The following is a 20,239-nucleotide window of genomic DNA, read 5'->3' on the forward strand; positions in this document are numbered from 1 at the left end:
GCTTTCACCACCACCCCCACAAGCAGCATTATTACAAAGTCAGCTTATTGCTCCCAACAATCTGAGTCCTCATTTTACCAACCTCGGAAGGATGGAAGGCTGACTCAACCTTGAGCCTGGTGGGATGCGAACCTGCACTAATTGCAGGCAGCTTGTGTTACTTAAGGCTCTGTGCAGGGAAAGCTTTAGAGTGAATTAGGAAAAGTGAAAAAGTGAATTAGGAAAATAGGAAAAGGGTTGCTGGAATTGGGTACGTGTAGTTTAACGAAGAGAAGGGTGAGGGGTGACACGATAGCAGTGATCCAATATCTCAGGGGCTGCCACAAAGAAGAGGGAGCCAAGCTATTCTCCAAAGCACCTGAAAGCAGGACAAGAAGCAATGGATGGAAACTAGTCAAGGAGAGAAGCAACCTAGAACTAAGGAGAAACTTCCTGACAGTGAGAACAATTAACCAGTGGAACAACCTGCCTCCAGAAGTGGTGAATGCTCCAACACTGGAAGTTTTTAAGAAGAGACTGGAGAGCCATTTGTCTGAAATGGTATAGGGTTTCCTGCCTTAGCAGGGGGTTGGACTAGATGACCTCCAAGGTCCCTTCCAACAACTTCTTCTTCATCATCATCATCATCATCATTATTATTAAGTTTAATCCACTTGCACTGTTTTATGTTTACATGTTTGATGACAAATGTTTATAAGTGACAGTTTTCCTACTAAGTACCTGCATGTCATAAGCATTTGAATTAAAATTACCATATTAAAATCAAATCTGATGTTTTTTAATTTTTATTTGGTGTGCGTTGGAAGAGGGGTAGTCTTATACGGCGAGTATAGCCCAAACCCTATAATTTAACAGGAAATGTAGGGGGTCGTCTTATACGCCCAGTCGTCTTATACGCCAGAAAATACGGTACCTCTCCCAAACTGCAATCTGAAGAATGATGTAAACCAGGGGGCCCCACCAGGAGAAAAAAAAAGACATTCCAGCCTAGAGACTGGGAAAAGAAACATGTGAGATCAAACCCTCAAGTTAATATCTGCCATTTCCTAAGGGAAGGCAGACAGTCTCATGAAAGTAATATAAGTGATCAACAATAACAAATCTGTCTGGGCCTATCCACTACTGCAGACATGTCAAACTTGCGACGTCACATGACATCGCACAACGTATCAACAGCTTTTTCGCCATTGCTGGCAATGGGGTGGGTGTGGTTTCCTGCAGTTTGACACTCCTGCGTGGTTCTGGTTGCTAAGTGCTATGGTGCACAGTGGTTAGAATGCAGTACTGCATGTTACTTCTGCTGATTGCCAGCTGCCAGTAGTTCGGCAGTTTAATTCTCACCAGCTCAAGATTTATTCAAGGTGCTGGTTATCACCTATAAAGCCCTACATGGCCTGGGTCCGGGATATTTGAGGGAACACCTGCTGCCGGCATCAAACGCCCTTCGCCCAGTGCGCTCCCACAGGGAAGGTCTGCTCAGGGTCCCGCCGGTAAGAGATTGCCGGCGGGTGACACCCAGGGATAGGGCCTTCTCGGTGGGAGCGCCTGCCCTCTGGAACCAGCTGCCGGTGGAGCTGAGAACTGCCCCCGACCTCCGATCATTCCGCCGGGGCCTGAAGACCTGGCTCTTCGAGCTCTCGGGCCCAGACTGAGGAGAAATTTTAATTTGGGGTTCTTTTTAATTGAGTACAGGGTCAATTTAATATTTTTTAATTTGGTTCTTAATTTTTGTATTTTGGATTTTAATTCCCTGTAAACCGCCCTGAGTCCTCAGGGAATAGGGCGGTATATAAATATAACTAAATAAAATAAATAAATAAAAATACTCAGCCTTCCTTCCTTCTGATGTTGGTAAAACAAGGACCCAGATTGTTGGGGGCAATATGCTGACTCTGTAAACCACTTAGAAAGGGCTGTAAAGCACTGAAGCGATTTGTGTCTAATGCTATTGCTTGCATCTAACAGAGAGGTCCAAAGGATCCACAGGCCACATATGGTTGCCTTTTGTTCTGATCATCAGGAATGGAAAGAGTCCTATGGCAGGGCATACAATAAAGCACTGCAAATTATAATTGGGCCTGATTAATACTGGGAATATGGATTCCATTAAGTTTGGTCCTGCCTGCAAACTTAGTATTAACTACTTTCCTCCACTGTATAAAAAAGAGATTTCTAATGTTCTTTGGCTAATGGTAGAAAATGACTGTTTGCCAATGTTTCTACCATGGATGTGGCAAACAGAAAAGGCTCAGTGATCACAAATACAGTAGTCTTCAATTTACAACCATTCATTAATGTTTATTCAAAGTTATGTCAGCCTCAGAAAAAAGTGACTTATAATCTGTATTTGCATTTATGGTCATCACACCACCACCACCCCAGTCATGTGATTGCAACTGGGGCACTTGACAACCAGCTCATATTTACAACAGATTATAACATCTTGCGAAGCACAAGTAGGCATAACAAGAAGGTATAACAAGAAGAGATGGAAGCTAATCAAGGAGAGAAGTAACCCGGAACTAAGGATAAATTTCCTGACAGTGAGAACAATTAACCAATAGAATGGCTTGCCTTCAGAAGTTGTGGGTGCTCCATCATTAGATGCTTTTAGGAAAAGATTGGACAGTCATTTGTCTGACCTGGTATAGGGGCTCCTGTTTGAACAGAGGGTTAGACTAGAAGACCTCCAAGGTCCCTTCCAACTTTATTATTCTGCAATCTGAATGGGATTTATGACCATTTTTGCCAATTTCCCATTAGGGAAGTTGAATTTGTGTAACAATTGCTCTATTCACTTAAACAGTGTAATTTGCTTAATGACCACTATAAAAATTATTGTAAAATTGGGTCCAATTTGATTTACAACCATAACTTATGACAGAAATTCCAATCCCTATTGCGGTTGGTTGTAAGTCAAGGACTACCTGTATAGACTGAGTTAGAATCTAAGCCTTCAGAACACTAACCTGTTTTTTCAACATACAATTTTATGCTGCACTGAAATAAATTTCAAAGAAAAGGGAAACTAATTGATACTCAATTACTAAAATGTAAAAGGAAGAATTAAGTCCCCTAAATAAATCCAATCTTTTTTGTTACAACTGAGAGACTGTGGTTAAGAAACAAATGGCAGAACTAAAGTATAAGTATTTTTCTTTTATTAGATTTTATCCCAGCTTTCTGTTCATTTAGAGAGAAAAAATTCCTATTTTCCCCATAACAACAATCTTGTGAGATGGATTGATCTGGGAGAAAATAATCCAGCCAACTTTCATGCCTAAGGAAGGACTAGAACTCATTGTTCCTGGTTTCTAGGCCACACACTTTATGGAACATTTCCCCTCTAGAGATAAGAATAAGCCTGCTCGTTTCCTAAGTTCTTAAATACCTTTCTATATGCCCAGGCCTCAATTGTATGCAGGGACCCATTTTGTGGTTAATTCAGTCATTATAATGGATGAATTATTCTCAGCGGCTATGTATTTTAATATTTATTTTACTTGTTTTTGTATTTTAAATTTTGTTTGCTGCCCAGAGTCTGTGAATTCTCTCAGATTAAGCTGTCTGTCCTCAAGCAGTATATTATAAACAATACATTACAAATCCCAAAATATTCTTTGTACTAAGCAGTAACTGTTAGATACTTCCTTTTCTCTCAGTGATCTAGGAATGCTTCCAGGTGAGTTGCTTAATCTTCAGTTTTCCATATTTTTTCCTATTAAAAGTAATCTGCATTTTGGTACATCAATTCTTCTCTCTACAGGACCTCCTAAGCATTTTCATATAGAAGTAGGAATATACAGTACCACTATGCACAAAGTAAAAAAGGGGCAACCTGGTTAGATCTATTGATTGGGACTGAACTTACAAAGATCATACATTATTCTCCAGAATGTCTATATTTAGTCTATGTATTTTCTTACTATAAGAACAAGTAATGAAGATAAAAGACAGGTAAGAGCTATATGATGCAAAAAGCAACTTTCTGAGTAATCAAGTCATCTCCACAGCCATTCCCACCCTCATGTTTTAAATACAGACCCCTATGATTATGGACTCTTAGAACCTACAGTAACTCACTTTCCTTGCTATATAACAATCTCATTCATACCTTTTCAAATGATCTTTCTTTCTCTGTTTGATTGTTTCTTGGAAAGAGTAAGGAAAATAACACATAAAATGGTGCTTGAAATCGATCAGGTAATTTGCGCGAAGCCATATTTCCTGTTGAAAAAAATACTACATATCAAGGAATTAGCTATTCTATCTAAGCAGTCCCAACTAAGGTTTTATGAAAATCAGAACATTTTCATAAGCTACTGCAACAAGTTAAAGAGTTTTCTTGCTAGGTATAACACAAATTATATAAATGCTCATTATTTTCTTTAATCAACTGAAAAAAATGATGTTAATTCTGCCGAACATTATAAAGCATATGGTAGTATAAACACTTTACCAAAAAAAAGCCCTTCAGGGGTGTCCAAACTTTTTTCAAAGAGGGCCAGATTGGATGAAGTGAACATGCTGGAGGGCCGAACATTTTTCCGAACATTCTTTGAACAATTACAATTAAATGCAAATGAATTATTTTATGCCAAGTTAATTGCAAATGGCATACTTTTCATTTTATAACATTAAGATCAACTGACAGCTGAGTTTTCACAATGTATTTTAAATAAATTTTTAAAAAAACTTACCTGCACTAATGTGAAGGGTGAAACTGAGATCTGTACTGCAGCAAATAGGCTCGGTCTGGTACAAAGGCAGTGGTTTTGATGCGCAAAATGTCACGCAGATGAGAGTCACTTAGTCTTGTCCTCACACGGTTCTTGTTAAAGTTCATAGCAGAGAATGTCTTCTCACACAAATATGTTGAGCCAAACAAGCTCAGCATTTTCTTAGACAATGTCTGAATCTCCTGAAACCTGCCCTTATCCAGTTGGCGGTAAAAGTTCACAAGAGAGAGCTGTTGGAGCTCTCTCTGGAGCTCGCATCGATGGCCGTGGGGCAATTTGGCAATGCTCCAGCGGCCCGATCCGGGCTTTAAAGGCCTGCAAAATGCTTCTGCTGCCCAAATCAGCCGTGTGGGGGAGGGAAGCGAAATTGCTCTGCAGCCCTAGATCTGGGCAGCAGAGGCATTTTGCAGGCCTCCGATGCCCAGATTGGGCTGCTGGAGCATCATAAAATCACCTCATGGCCATGGATGTGAGCTCCAGAAGTTTCAAAAATGCTTCTGCTGCTCAGATCGGTGCAGGGGGGACGGGAAAGTGAAATCACTCTGCAGCCCTAGAACGCGCGAGTTTGGAGTTTGGGAAAGTGAGCAGGGCCTTAACATAAAAGGCTGGTTCTGCTTTCAAAAATAGAGAAAGGAGGAACGATTATTGGGCTCCTTGCCTCATTCCCGCTTGAAGCCATCCTTAACAAGGAAAAATCTAATCTATCCAACGCTACCCAACATTTCAAATATGTGTGCACTGAGAGGATAGCTATTTTTAAGACGCCAGTCCTGCACATCTACTGTATATCTAGGAATAAATCATTAAACTCATGAGGCTGTGAAACACAGAAATGAAACACACCACACACACACACACAGAGAGAGAGCTTCCAATCTTGTGAGCAATTCCAACAGCTAAAGTAGCCTGAGAGAAATTCCAAATCTCCTCACCTTCCCAAACCCCAAACTCGCGCGTCCTACTTCCCTTGCTTGCTTTCTCCAACTCCAAACTCGCGTGTCCTACGCTCGTCTTCCAAGTTTGGAGTTCGGAGAAGGCAAGCGAGGCAAGTAGGCTGTGAAATACAGAATGCACATGCACGCGCGCACACACACACACACCAGCTGCCGAAAGAACTTTGGTCTTCCTCTGCAGAGACATCTTCAGCACCTTGTCGAGGCTGTGGGGGTTTGTCATTGTGAGATGGCCTCACGAGACCGATGGTTCGTTAAGGTGCTTCCAAGTAAAAAAGGCAGCACGCAAGGATGCAATCAGATTAAGCTTTATTTAAATGATAGAGTAAAGAGAAAGAGTTCCCTGGCATGGAGGCATCCATGCCTGGATTGAGCTCATGGATCACTCCCACAAGAGAGCAACAAGAGAGAGCAAGCAAGCAGAGCGAGAGAGAGAGAGCAGCCCCTGAGCAGAGGTTTTTATGGGGTCCTCAGTCCCTCCCTTACCAATTAACTCTCTCCAATGGGGATGCAGGGGCCGGGGACCCCTGACCCACCAGTGGGAGCAAAGATGCCTCTTTGCTCCCATCTGATGACCTTTTTGGGAAACTGCCATGGCTGGCACAAAAACATCTAACAGTCATGCTGCAAGTTTGCTCTCTGTTCAGTGCCTGCTAAGGGCTGGCCGATAGCAGAGGGAGCGGTAGCCTTGCCATGTGCTCCTCACTGGCCTGCTCCCATGCAAACTCTTGCTGACAGTGCCGAACCGGCAGTCACCATCGGATGCCCGCCTTCCCAAACTCACGTGTCCTACTTTTCTTGCTCGCCTTCTCCAACTCCAAACTCGCGTGTCCTAGTTTGGAGTTTTGGAAGATGAGCGAGGAAAGTAGGACGCACGAGTTTGGAGGGAGTAGCATAGCTTGTGCAAAAGCGCGTGCGTGTGCGTGTGTGTGTAAAAAAAAGTGCCGGAACCTCTTTGAGCGTTCTATGAGAAAGCGTTCTATGAGAAAAAAAAGCCCTGTGAGCGACAGAGGGCGGAGACGTTAGGATCGGGCTTCTGATGCGGCCCTCTCACCGCCCTCCCTCCTGTGGCAGACAGTCTTCTGCTTGCCACCCTCAATCAGAAGGGAGGGCCGTGGGAGGGCTGCATTTACACAGAGCAGGGAGGGCTGTTAGAGGGCCGTATTAAACCGCCCCCCGGGCCGCAAATGGCCCACGGGCTGGACTTTGGACATGCCTGCTTACATGAATGAAACCATGTCCAAGGATAATGCTGCAGGAACCAATTTGGGTCAATCATTGGGACCAGAGGTTTAGTCTTCTGAGCTTTTGGACTTGTGCTAAAACCCATCCTCAGGAAACTTCTCTCTTACCAGAATGTGTGGTGAAAGAGGAATTCCCTGAGGAATTCTGCTAAGAGAGAAGTCCCCTGAGGATGGGCTTCAATACGAGTCCAAAAGCTTGGAAAACTAAACCTCTGGTCCAAGGGACCGATCCAGATTCGATCCTGCAAAGCCCTTACAATTTGTAGTAAGGTACTGTACTTGGACTACAGTGAGGCCACAGAAAGCTATGCTGAAATTTGATCAAAAGCCTCTGTTATCTGCCCCTGAGAATATTAGGCAAAAGATGCTATTTACTTAGAAGTAATAACTTTTTTTGAAATGAAGGTTTCTTTGAAGGATTAATCATTCTTGTACCTGGGGTCTGTGTGTGAATGTGGGAGCTGTGACTTTACAACCTTATTTCTAACCAAGCAGCATGTATGTAACCCAGCTCCTGCTGTCCTAATACTCAGATCCCCTGGACTTTGAATTCTGAAATGTCCCTGAGACATCTCTGACCATAATGCTCATTTAGCTTGTTTCCTGATCACACCCATAATTGTTCTTTGCACTACTTCAGTAAATATGCAATAAAACATTCCTAACTCTAAGTAATAGTATGTATAATTCTAATTAATTTTTCTTAGGTTCAGCCCATAAATTTTCAGTTTGAAATTTGAAATTGTAATCCTGCTCCCCACATAAAATTTGCCTATATTGAGGAAGAAAAACACTTCCTGGTCAGTTTAATGTCAATTTTTCAGACAATCTAAGAAACTATTACAAGAAAAAGCTGCTTCAATTAGAAGCCGAATTTGTTAAAAAAAAATACCATCTTTATTTTGATAGAATCATCAGAATAATACTTGTTAAAATTGTTTTCTATGAGTACAAGACAAGCAGTATAAGGAAAATGTGAAGTATTTATAACTGAAATATTTAAAATGAATATTATATTGTACAACTCATATGGGCTATGTAGCCTTTTCTCCTTTTCAGGTAAGAAAATTTTAGTTTAATTCAATATTAAAAAAGGAGATAATTTTTCTTTTAAATTCATATTATACATTCTAACTATTTGAAATTCATTTATTACCTAAACAGAGAAACTCTAAGGGTCTATTAAAAATAACATATTTTTTCCACCATATTTATATAGCAGACAATGCACTTCCAATATTCATATAGTTTCAACAATTTAGCTTCTTACCATTTCATATGGATCTTTGTTTTGTCTTCCAAATTTCCACAGTAAATGAATGATACCAAGTACTGCCTCCATAATTTGCTGAGATCCAGGTTCCAGAATATTTCCAAGAACTGGAGTTGCAAGTGGTGTAGGAAAGGCTTCAACCCAACAATCAAGCAGTAATGGTATTATTACTTGAATGAAACCTTTTAAATTGTTCATGGATGCCAGACCTTTTTCATCACTACTTGTCATGCTTAAAGACCTAAAAAACAAAGAATTCAGTTTTTCTTTTCTTTTGTGTCCGAAATGTTTACTTAAAACCAAATGTTATCAAATGTATTTAAGGGTACATTCTTAAGCATATTAATCAGAGCAAGACTTAACATATACATATAAAATGCATCAGCACACTAAATATTTCAGAACTAGTTAGTAAATAGTCCAATTTACTAATAGCAGCCCAGAGTCACCTTCTAGGGAAAATTTAATAAATATGTGCACTTCTTTATACATTAGATTCACAATAAGAAATTTAGGGACTTTTTCAATCTATATGTCTTTTCTGGCAGAAATAATAATGTTTTACATTTCCAGCATACAGATAAAGTCTTTATATTCTTCTTACTTTGGAAATATTGTCAGAGTCTTCTTTCCAAACATATTTTGCAAGGAATAGTGGGAACATTTAAAACATTCTATATGCCTTACATATTCTCACAGATTTTCTACAATAACCAGTCTGGGAGCTAGTCTGGGAGCTCTGAGGAACATTCAAAATCTTTATTTTCTGTAACAATTCAAGATCAATTTCAAAGTAGATTTTATAGAACATAGAATTGGAAGGGACATTGGAGGTCTTCTAGTCCAACTCCCTGCTCAAATAGGAGACCTCATACCATTTCAGATAAATGACTGCCTAGTCTTTTTTTTGAAAGCTTCCAATGATGGAGCACCCACAACTTCTAATCTAAAGGAAAGTTGTTCCATTGGTTGATTGCTCAGACCATTAGGAAATTTCTCCTTAGTTTTAGATTGCTTATCTCTTTGGTTAGTTTCCATCCTTGTTTCTCGTCTTGCCTTTTGGTGCTCTGGAAAATAGTTTGACACACACACACACCCTGCCTTTGTAGGAGCCCCTCAAATACTGGAACAGTGCTACATCGCCCTTAGTTCTTTTCATTAGGCATACCTAATCCCTGTAATCATTCTTCATATCATCCAGCTCCCTAATCATTTTTGTTGCTCTTCTCTGCACTCTTTCCAGAGTCTCAAAATCGTTTTTTATATTATGGTGATCAGAACTGGATGCAGTATTCAACTGTGGTCTAAGGCTTTGTAAAGCAGTACTAGAACTTCATGTAATCTTGATTCTCTCTGTCAATTATATATATTTGTACTGCTGAAATATAATTAATTTTTAGTTTTTAGCTTCTTTTCAGTAATTGTACAATATTAGACTCTACGATATCATATGAATCCATTTTTTCTTTCACTCATGCAGTTTTTTCTGTGTAACAGATTGTCATCTATTCCAAAGCATAACAGAGTCATCCCCAAGTTTATCCACTGGTGAAGTATTTTTCCTTCAAGGATAGAATAAAAAAGGCTTTAATGTAGTCACTTATCAATTATGGTATAGTTTCATAAAATCATAAATTGGAAGAACAAAAAGATTAGTGACTTGTTTTAATAACAATTATATTATATCAACCACCAAAAACCAAACTACCAAAGCAAAAATACAATATCCTGTTTTTAAATTTTATCTAATTGCAATAGGATATTCTAGAATAGCCTACAGTATATAGAAAAAAGCTTAATTTTGGGTAACTCACAATTCCTATTTCAGTAAAGAATAATTCTTTTGTCTACAAAACTTATACTGTTCATTACAAAACAGTTTTATGTTTTACCATTAAAGTCTAATTTTCATCTTAGCAAATCACGTTATTACAAATATATTTTTGCCTTAGCCATTCCACAATTATTAAAATGCTATCTTTTATATATAAAATTCTAGATTTTATACTATAGTTCAAAAATAGCCACTGAATATTCTATGAGATCTTAACCGTTCATCAATTATTAAAATACCATCTTTTGATATGTCATTCCAAATTCTATAGTATATTTCCTTTACAAATCTAAAAATTAAATGTAAAATCAGTGATATTTTTTGGAGATTCCCCTTAATCCACAAAGATATTTTTATAGTTTATCTTTAGGAATCCCAAAAAAAGAAACAAGTTCAGTCTTTTAAATCTAACTCTTGCCTTCCTTTTGTGCCAATCGTACTTCGCTCTTGGTATCTTTAAATTCTCAAATGTATCTTCCTTTCTTCCTAGACCCCTTATTTGAGTCCAGGGAGCGTATGCAAATGTCAGTTTTGCAAGGAAAATGTCCCCTTTGTAACTATTGTATTTTTGCTTTGGTAGTTTGGTTTTTGGTGGTTGATATAATCGTCATTAAAATAAGTCAAACCTTTTTGTTCTTCCAATTTTCTCTGGGTTAGGTAGAAAGCAGTAGCTGGTATTATGTTTGACATTTGATTAATTGAATTCTCAATATAATGCATTTGAAAGCATTTAGCGTCTTCACTCTTGGTGTTGCTTTCTTCAGATGCTGTTACTTTTTGGCTTGTAAGTTTTGTAGTTGCTATTAAAATTTGGATTTTAAGGTTTTCTGTAAGCTGCTTTGGTTGTTCTTCAAAATCTCCTATTTTAGTGTTAGTTTCCACTTTTTCTATTTGGTTTTGGGTTATCTTTTCCTCATTTACAGTCAGAGTTTGATTTGGTGGCTTTAAATTGTCAGATTTTTCTTGCAATTTGGCTTTAATTTGCTCTGTCATTGCCAAGATCGTATCGGGTATTAGTTTATAATCAAGTGGCAGGATGTATTCATCCATTTCATGGTTGTTTACAGTTAAATCTTCCATGGAGGCTGTTTTAATAATAGTCAAAGATTTTCCACCTCCTGGAGAATTATATTCAGTGCCACGTGTTCCCAGGCTTATCTTTAAAAACAGCTCTATTGTTCAGTCAGCTCTCACAAAAGAAAAAGGAAATTTAGTTGCTGTACCAGGTTTTGCCACAAGATGTCAATAACATATAACATGCAATGTAAGAGGGTTTTTTTCTTTTTCCAAATTAATATAGAACTTTTGTAGGATTAGTCCAAAATTTTTATTTAATTCACAATTTAAAGAGAGAATAGGATAGTGAATCCCCAGCAACAAATAGAAGCTTTTTAGTAAATACAGCTGAAATTGCTTAAATTCTTTGCTGCATTAATTGGATTTCTTTTGTGACTTTGAGGCTTTAAGATTTGTTCCCAAAGTAGATATTCGCCGTTTTCTCAAAAAATGGGGAAGGAGATTTCCAGGAAAGTCCCACAGGAAGATGATTAAGGGAATAGGAAAGGTAAAAGCTCACCCAGGTCCTCTAGATTGCTTCTTAGTGCTAGGCAGTACTTTTGGCTTTCGGCAGGGAGCAACTTAGTGATCGGCCATCTTTATGGCCAGTCTCTTTTTCTTTGGGCCAAAGGAGGTGATCCTGGATTCTAGCGGAGGGCTGCCGCCTTCCGTGATCACAGGGAAGTCCTCCTCTCGGTAATTGGCAATTTTTTACCCTTTTCACGGTCCTCCAAACAAGAAACGGACGGTAGGACTGTCCCTGCACATCCGGAAGCGCCACGCGCGTGAACCGGAAGCCATCCACAGCATTTTCTTGTCAAGTAATTTAGTCACTTTATTTATTTACTTATTTATTTTATTTATTTAATTGGATTTGTATACCGCCCTTTCCCGAAGGACTCAGGGCGGTTAACAGGGTAATTAAAAGAAGAAATACAAAAATTAAAAACAATTAAAAAGATTATAACTTTATCAAAAACAGTAAGATTTTTTTTGGTATAACTTATATTCTTAACAAACCCATGCTGGATTCCAGGAATCACCTGCTTCTAGAATAAAAAATAAATAAATAAATATATTCTAACCTTTTACAAAAGCAACCAACCACTGAAGTGTTTTAAGTTTTCAACAAAGAATGCATAATTAAATTTTAAAAGAATATAATAAATTACAAGTTTTACTGAACTATTTGGTAAACAACTACTACTAAGTATAACATTTTAAACTAGTTCCAAGTATACAATTTTCTTACCTTAGTGTAAACAATGAATTAATTTTGGGATATAAGTCACCATTTTCATATAACTGGATGTCCTGTTGACCGGTGACATGTTCTTGCCAATTAACATATATGGACTTCTGAATTCTGACACTATGAGTTCGCTCTTTTTGTCCGTCACTGTCAATTTCTAGTACATTAGAATCTTCTACCAAGATCTGGAGGAATTTTTGAAGTCTAACTAGAACATTCACCCTCCATTGTTGAGACATCATTCTGCGATTAGGATTAACAGAAATCATCCAACTCATTTTATTTCTACTTTTCTGCTGTGTTGACAGTTGCTGATGAGAAATAAGTTCCACAAAGTTATTCAGTAATACACTACTGCGATCCCTCAGGAGAGTAGGGTATTCCTTCAAAAAAATATCCAATATCTTCAAAGAATCTTCCTGAATTTCTTCACTGATGTGAGTCATGGCACTAGAAAGATGAGCACTCATTAAAGGGAAGAATGGAGAGATATGCTCAGCTCGTATTTTGGGAGCCAGGAACTGAAGAAGGCAGACTGCTGCTTTTCTCACACTAGAATCCTTGTCTGTAAACACAGCTGCTAACTCACTTAGTATATTTGAAAGGTGAGCATCCATTATGAACGGATGCTGAGACAGTAGGTCTTTGAGTCCAAAAAGTGCACTTTGTTTAACTCCTGCACTATAGTGATTCATCTGTGAAAGCAGATCCTAAAATATAACATAAAACATTTCTGTTAACTCTTTACATTGTAAAATATTTTAGATATATAACATATTTTAAGCATTTTCCTCTGCAACTGCTTCTTAAAAGCATATTTGTTTTTAAAAAATGGTAGTGAGATGATTGAAAATTGTAACGTAAAGAGATAAAGATGATATGCAGGATACAACTGACATAAAGCAGAGAAAGCTATAATTTATAACAGACAATAAACTATGGTGATTAAAAATTACCCCTGGATCCTTCTAAATAAAAAAACATGGAGTACTTACAAAATTATATAGAGATCTGGACTATATATGGAAATGAAATACTTATTAGATTACATAAAGATCTGAACTACAGTGAAGGAAAAACTTATTTGATCCCCTGGTGATTTTGTACATTTGCCCACTGACAAAGAAATTATCAGTTTATAATTTTAATGGTAGGTTTATTTTAACAGTGAGAGACAGAATAATAACATAAAAATCCAGAAAAAAGCATTTCAAAAAAGTTATAAATTGATTTGCATTTTAATGAATGAAGTATTTGATCCCCTATCAATCAGCAAAATTTCAGGCTCACAGGTGTCTTTTATACAAGTAATGAGCTGAGATTAGGAGCACTCTCTTAAAGTGCTGTCCACAGAAGCAATCAATCAATCAGATTCCAAACTTTCCACCATGGCTAAGACCAAAGAGCTGTCCAAGGATGTCAGGGACAAGATTGTAGACCTACATAAGGCTTGAATGGGCTACAAGATTTGGTTAGAAAGTGACAACAGTTGGTACGATTATTCGCAAATGGAAGAAACACAAAATAACTCAATCTTCCTCGGTCTGGGGCTCCATGCAAGATCTCACCTCATGGAGTTTCAATGATCATGACAATGATGAGGAATCAGCCCAGAACTGCATAGAAAGATCTTGTCAATGATCTCAAGACAGCTGGAGCCTTAGTCACCAAGAAAACAATTGGTAACACACTACACTGTGAAAGACTGAAATCCTGCAGCACCCGCAAGATCCCCCTGCTCAAGAAAGCACATGTAGAGGCCCATCTGAAGTTTGCCAATGAACATCTGAATGATTCAGAGGAGAACTGGGTGAAAGTGTTATAGTCAGGTGAGACCAAAATGGAGCTCTTTGGCATCAATTCAACTGCCTGTGATCCCAAAAACACCATCCCTACCATCAAATAGGGAGGTGGAAACATTATGCTTTTGGGGTGTTTTTCTGCTACGGGGATAGGATAACTTCACCACATCAAAGAGATGATGGATGGGGCCATGTACCGTCAAATCTTGGGCGAGAACCTCCTTCCCTCAGCCAGGGCATTGAAAATGAGTTGTGCATGAGTATTCCAGCATGACAATGACCCAAAACACACGGCCAATGCAACAAAGGAGTGGCTGAAGGTCACTAAGGTCCTGGAGTGGCCTACCCAGTCTCCAGACCTTAATCCCATAGAAAATCTGTGGAGGGAGCTGAAGGTTTGAGCTGCCAAGGGTCAGCCTTGAAACCTTAATAACTTGTAGAGGATCTACAAAGAATGGGACAAAATCCCTGAGATGTGTGCAAACCTGGTGGCCAACTGCAAGAAATGTCTGACCTCTGTGATTGCCAACAAGGGTTTTGCTACCAAGTACTAAGTGATGTTTTGCAACGGGGTCAAATATTTCACTCATTAAAATGCAAAACAATTTATAACTTTTTTGAAATAATTTTTTCTGGATTTGTTGTTATTATTCTATCTCTCTGTGTTAAAATAAACCTACCATTAAAATTATAGACTGATCATTTCTTTGTCAGCGGGCAGATATACAAAATCAGCAGGGGATCAAATAAATTTCTCCCTACTGTACATATGGAAAAATGTTCTTTTCCATGTCGGGTAAAATGCTTAGTTTTAGAAAAGTTAATTTTCTGATAAAATGGGTCTGAAACTAACTACAACACTAGTCTGGGAACTCAAACTTTTGTTTTTACCTTTATATTAAGCTTCCTATTATTTGTTGGAAGTATACTACCCTGTTTCAGCTGCTCAGAAAGATGTATAGTCTTTGTTCTGAAATTTGTATCAGTTGCATTTTCTAGTCGAGGCTTCTTTTTCCCAACTTTTAATTTGAGTTTATGAAAATCTTCTTGATGTTTTCTCTTTTTAGTCATTTTAAAATTCTGCAAAAAAAATATGAACATTCTTAGAGAGAAAAAATATTTCCAATTGCACTGATAAAATAAAAAAATTCATTGAGATATCGCATTTAAAGCTGAATAGCCAAATCTCTTGGTTCATATCAAATCTAAATTAAGGACAGTTTTATTGTCTCTTACCCAATTCCCAACATAAGTTATCTGAATATCCACAAACAAGGCTATCTTCTTGTAAGAAAAACTGAGAGTTAAAACACATTGCATTTGGGTGTCATACTAGAGATTCTAGCAGGAAAAACACGTTTTGAGAAACAAGTTTTATTTTAATCCAATTTTTAAAAAGTTAACGCATCAGACAATTAGAAAATAATTTTACATTAACATAACAAAATTATATTACATTTATATACATAAATAATTCAATGAAAACCTCTAAAAATTTTACATTAAAATCATAAAATAGTATAAAATCCAAAATGCACAACAATATATAAGGTACAGAGGTACTAATTTTAATGATGTCTGGTTGAACACTATTTCATAAAATAGAACTAAAAGATGGTTGAAAGAATTGAAAAGATATATTCACTATCAGTGTTAATTTACAAATATAATAGAACTGAATAGAAGATCTGTCTAATTCATTTTCTTATTCTAATATTCTATTCCAAACTAGAATCAGTTCTTAACTGCTTAACAAAACACTGACAATGTTACAATGTCATGGTTAAAACTGACCTGTTTAACATACATATTATAGATGATATTTTAAAGGCTTGTCTACCGAAAACAGTAAACACTTTAAATGTGAAGACTATTGAAATGGTATTCTAGCTTCTATTTTTCTGCATGATTGGAAAAATTATTATCGAATTCACTTTAAGTTAAAAAAATTGAGTCCAAGGAGCACTCCTCCGAGTCAACAGGAATAGCCCAAATCAGCCTAAAAGATAACCTGATGAAAAATCTAAATTTAAACTCAGATACAGAAATTCTCTGCATTGTAAATATCCACCATGTTTAAATACTCCAATAGGACTGAGTAGCTGTGGCCTACCGCCCAAAAAATACCTAAACGGTTAGCAGGGACCTCATGTATCTGAAGAATCCTAAGATTTTTTCTTTTATAAACCTAATTTCAGAACAACCTAATTTCAAGAGAAAGGAAATTCCACTCGGCGGCAGGCAAATAAAACAGGAAATAGGGTACGGGATAGAGGAAGAGCCTCTACAGGATCTCGGTCAGAAAAACCCTTGGAGCCCCTAAGCATGAAAAGAGATAAACGTTCTTGTCTACCAAGGAGTTTGCTCCTCGTCGTTTTCCTCCTTTCCGAACCACGCGCAAAGCTACTCACCCACCCTGTTCCGATCAATGAAACAATCTACGCGGCAACGATAGGTGGGCTTCGAAGATTCCTTCCGAGTCGAAATCCCGCATCCGGTCACGTTTTCCGGAAGTCGCTGTAATGTTTTCTCGTTATTTCTGATCGCAGCAGTTCATGATTGTATTGTTGGAAATGCGTGTTCTTGCGATTGGGCGAAAAGGAAATGGAAAGGAACAGGGAGCAAGCGGAATACAGTTTCTTCGGCTTCCATCAGCAGAAGAATAGCAGTATAATTTACATGGGAAGTGTACAGTTATACCAAACATTGTGGAATTGTGGTCAAGCCTCGTCTAGGTTAATGTTTCCCAAACTCGGCACACATCTTAAAATTGGGATAGTACAGTTAATATGAAACGGTTTCTTCATAACCTCATTCAACAATGTAATAAGGCTACATAAAGATCTAATCGGCCTTCGTGGAATCAGTCAGAATCATACAATCATAATTGTTGCATTTCAGTCACGTGAAACCACTCTCAAATCAAAGAACGTAATGTGTGTGCTTACAGCCATAACAATCATGGGTCTTTGGTCTACTAAAATGTAACATGATTTTTAAATAGGTTTCATCTAAAATAATTCTCAATTTCAGACTTATCATTCTCAAATTACAGAATAAGCAAAAAGATTCATACAGGTTTGTGCTTGTGCCAATGTGATGTGAAATATGTAAGAATGGCATTTAATTTTCATAGCAGATTCAGAAAGCAGAAAGTGCACAGATAAAGACAAATATACATGTCCCAGGATAATGTTGGAGGGTCCAGTCTGGGTTGATCACTGGGACTAGAATTTAGTCTTCCAAAGCTTTCAGACTCATGCTGGAGCATATCCTTAGGGGACTTCTGTCTACCAGAATGTGTGCTTTGGGCTATTCAGTGGGTAGTATTTATGTGGTACTTGGTTGTGTGTAGCTTTTTAGTTGTTGATTGGGGTGTTAATGGATAGCTATTAAGTCTTTGGCTGTTGTGTACAGATCCAGAATGGATCCTCAAATATGTCACATCACACAAATACACATACTGGTAGTGGATTGTCATGAGGCAAGGACCACGAAAGACAGCAGGCTCGATTCTTGAAGCTTTTATTCGGGAAGGCACCGGACAAAAATGTGGTCGGGGATTCCCTCTATTTATACATAACCCGTCAAACATTTTAACCAATCCCAACAGCGTATTCTCCCGCTGCTGCTGCTGCTGCCAATCCGCTGCCGGCAGGTTTTGACAGCTCGGAGCTGTCAACAGCTGCCGCGCCTCTGCGCTCAGCTGACGGCAGGTCTTTGACAGCCTGGAGCTGTTGACGGCCGCCGCGCATGCGTGGTCAGCCGGCAGCTTTGACAGCTGTCAACTGCTGCACATGCACGGTCAGCTGGCAGCGGCCTTTTGACAGCTGTCACTGTCAGCCGGCCACCGCACACCTTTTTACCTCAAGTTGCACTTTAACAATCTGTGATTTATAACAATATATATCACCCCTTTCCCCCCCTTTCTTAGACAGGAATGCATATGGTATTTGTGAGCTGGATGGGATTTTCTCCCTTTTGCTTCTTTTGTTTGTTCCCGGCCCATTTGAAATCCGCTAGGTAGGCAGGGGCCCTTCTAGTCCTGCCAGAGCAGCGGATGGGAGTTCTCCTGACCTGTTCCCCCTTCTCACTAACGGGAGAGGGTGGTGGATCTCCGACGCTGTTCCGTGAATGGTGAGGAGTTTGGAGGGGAAGAGATGGGGTTGTGGATCTCTGGTGCTAGTGTAGACGTGGGGGGAGTTCCTTGCCTTAGTGGCTTGATGGGGTCTGAAATGGGAGATGGGTCAAGGGGGAGATTTGAGGTACCCCTGTTTCTGAGCTGGTCCACATGTCTCCTGATGTGGTTTCCCTCTCCAAGGTCTATTATGTAGGAGATGGGTCCGGTTTGCTCCAGGACGACTCCCTGGACCCATTTGTTCCCTCCCCCATAGTTTCTTGCCCAGATGAGCTGACCGGGGACGAAAGTCCTTGGAGGAGTGGGATGCTCCGCTTCTGCAGCCACCCTGTCCGGGTGCAGTCTGTCCAATTTGGTCACTAGGCGGCGGTCCCACCGCAGTTCGGCAGGAGATTTCCCTGTGGTTGTGCAGGGTGTGGAGTGTTGGGCCAGGAGGAACTGGGCCAAACGACGGTGCCAGTCCTCTGAGATGATCTTGCGAAGTGAGTCTTTGGTGGCCTTTACCATGACCTCTGCAAGGCCATTCGAAGATGGATGGAAGGGGGCTGACATGATGTGTCTAATAGAGTTGTTCCTGGTAAAAATCTGGAAATCATGAGAGGTAAATTGGGGGCCGTTGTCAGAGACCAGAACGTCCGGGAGACGGTGTGCTGCAAAAACCCCTCTTAAACCCCGAATTGTGGCGGTCGAAGTCATGCTGGTGACTGGAATGACCTCTAGCCATTTAGAAAAACTGTCTACCACTATGAGGAACACCTGTCCTTGAAAGGGCCCAGCGTAGTCTATGTGAACCCTGGACCAGGGGTTCCAAGTCATTTCCCACTTGTGAACCGGGGCCTGAGGTTGAGGGGGTCTGGTTTGTTGGCATAAGTAGCACCCAGCTACATGTGCTTCTATGTCCTTGTCTAGGCCCGGCCACCAGACGTAGCTCCGGGCCAATGCTTTCATTTTGACTATGCCAGGGTGGCCATCGTGTAGTGTGTGTAGTGCTCTAGTTCTGTGTTGGTCTGGGACTACTACTCTGCTGCCCCACAGTATGCAGCCTAAATGCAAGGATAATTCATGCCGCCTAATGAAGTAAGCCTGGAATTCTGCACCAGGGCTGATGGCCTGTTATCCTGATGTGACCCATGCTAGCACTCTACTAAGGACTTTGTCCTTGCTTGTTGCTGCAGCAATATCTTTTGCTGACAGGGAACATTCTGGCAGTTCCTGGATGGCTAGGATGTGGCTTGCTGGCGCTGGGTCGGAATCAGTACTGGGCAAGGGTAGTCTGCTTAATCCAGACATGTCAAACACAAGGCCCGGGGGCCAGATGTGGCCCGCGAAGTGGTTTCATGTGGCCCACGAAGCCATCCTGGAAACAATGAGGGAACGGCCCCCACTGTCTTAGCCCTGGCCCAGAGACCCTCCTTCTGCCAGAGACCCTCAGATCTGTCCCACTCCTGCCCAGGCCTCCATAGGCACCCTTGATGCGAACGATGTAGAGCTGGCCACGCCCACCCAGTAGGCCACGCCCACCCTGGCCATACCCACCCGGCCCCCTGAGGGCAACCGCAGTGCTGATGCGGCCCTCAATGAAATTGAGTTTGACACCCCTGGCTTAATCCATCTGCCCGGCACATTTGCTTCCCAGGTTTATGGACCAGCTTAAATGAGTAAGCCGCTAAGAATGTGGTCCATCTCAGCATCCTGGGAGACAGGATTTGGGGTGTTTGCCTGTCCTAGGTGAATAGTCCTAGCAGAGGTTTGTGGTCTGTAAAAATTGTGAATGGGCGGCCGTATAGGTACGGTAACCGTGCAATTTTTTTACGCTGGCCACGATTGCTAGTGCTTCTTTATCGATTTGTGCGTAGTTGCGTTCTGCCTTTGAGAAGGTTCTAGAATAATAAGCGACAGGTGATTGGGTCCCATCCGCTTGCAAATGGCTCAGAACTGCTCCAATCCT

At 39.9% G+C, this 20,239-nt stretch overlaps 1 protein-coding gene across 4 annotated transcripts in view; it reads right to left on the bottom strand.

Annotated features, from left to right (window-relative positions):
* TEX10 (testis expressed 10) overlaps positions 1 to 16,651 on the bottom strand; it is a 164,640-nt gene extending 147,989 nt beyond the window's left edge. Inside the window, exons 1-5 of one of the 4 annotated variants that reach the window (XM_083377078.1) lie at positions 16,507 to 16,651; positions 15,045 to 15,233; positions 12,352 to 13,061; positions 8,207 to 8,450; positions 4,115 to 4,227 (exon numbers count right to left, since the gene is read on the bottom strand). In XM_083377078.1, coding sequence (XP_083233204.1) covers positions 4,115 to 4,227; positions 8,207 to 8,450; positions 12,352 to 13,061; positions 15,045 to 15,224 — 1,247 coding nt within the window. In that variant the 5' untranslated portion in view covers positions 15,225 to 15,233; positions 16,507 to 16,651. Of the gene's footprint in view, positions 1 to 4,114; positions 4,228 to 8,206; positions 8,451 to 12,351; positions 13,062 to 15,044; positions 15,234 to 15,389; positions 15,496 to 16,506 lie in introns of those variants that run through there. The other 3 variants (XM_083377079.1, XM_083377080.1, XM_083377077.1) reach the window with 3 other exon arrangements.
* Between the last annotated feature and the right edge of the window lie 3,588 nt (positions 16,652 to 20,239).

This window comes from Vipera ursinii (genome assembly GCF_947247035.1).
Source record: "Vipera ursinii genome assembly, chromosome: Z".
In the NCBI taxonomy this organism is placed as follows: Eukaryota; Metazoa; Chordata; class Lepidosauria; order Squamata; family Viperidae; genus Vipera; species Vipera ursinii.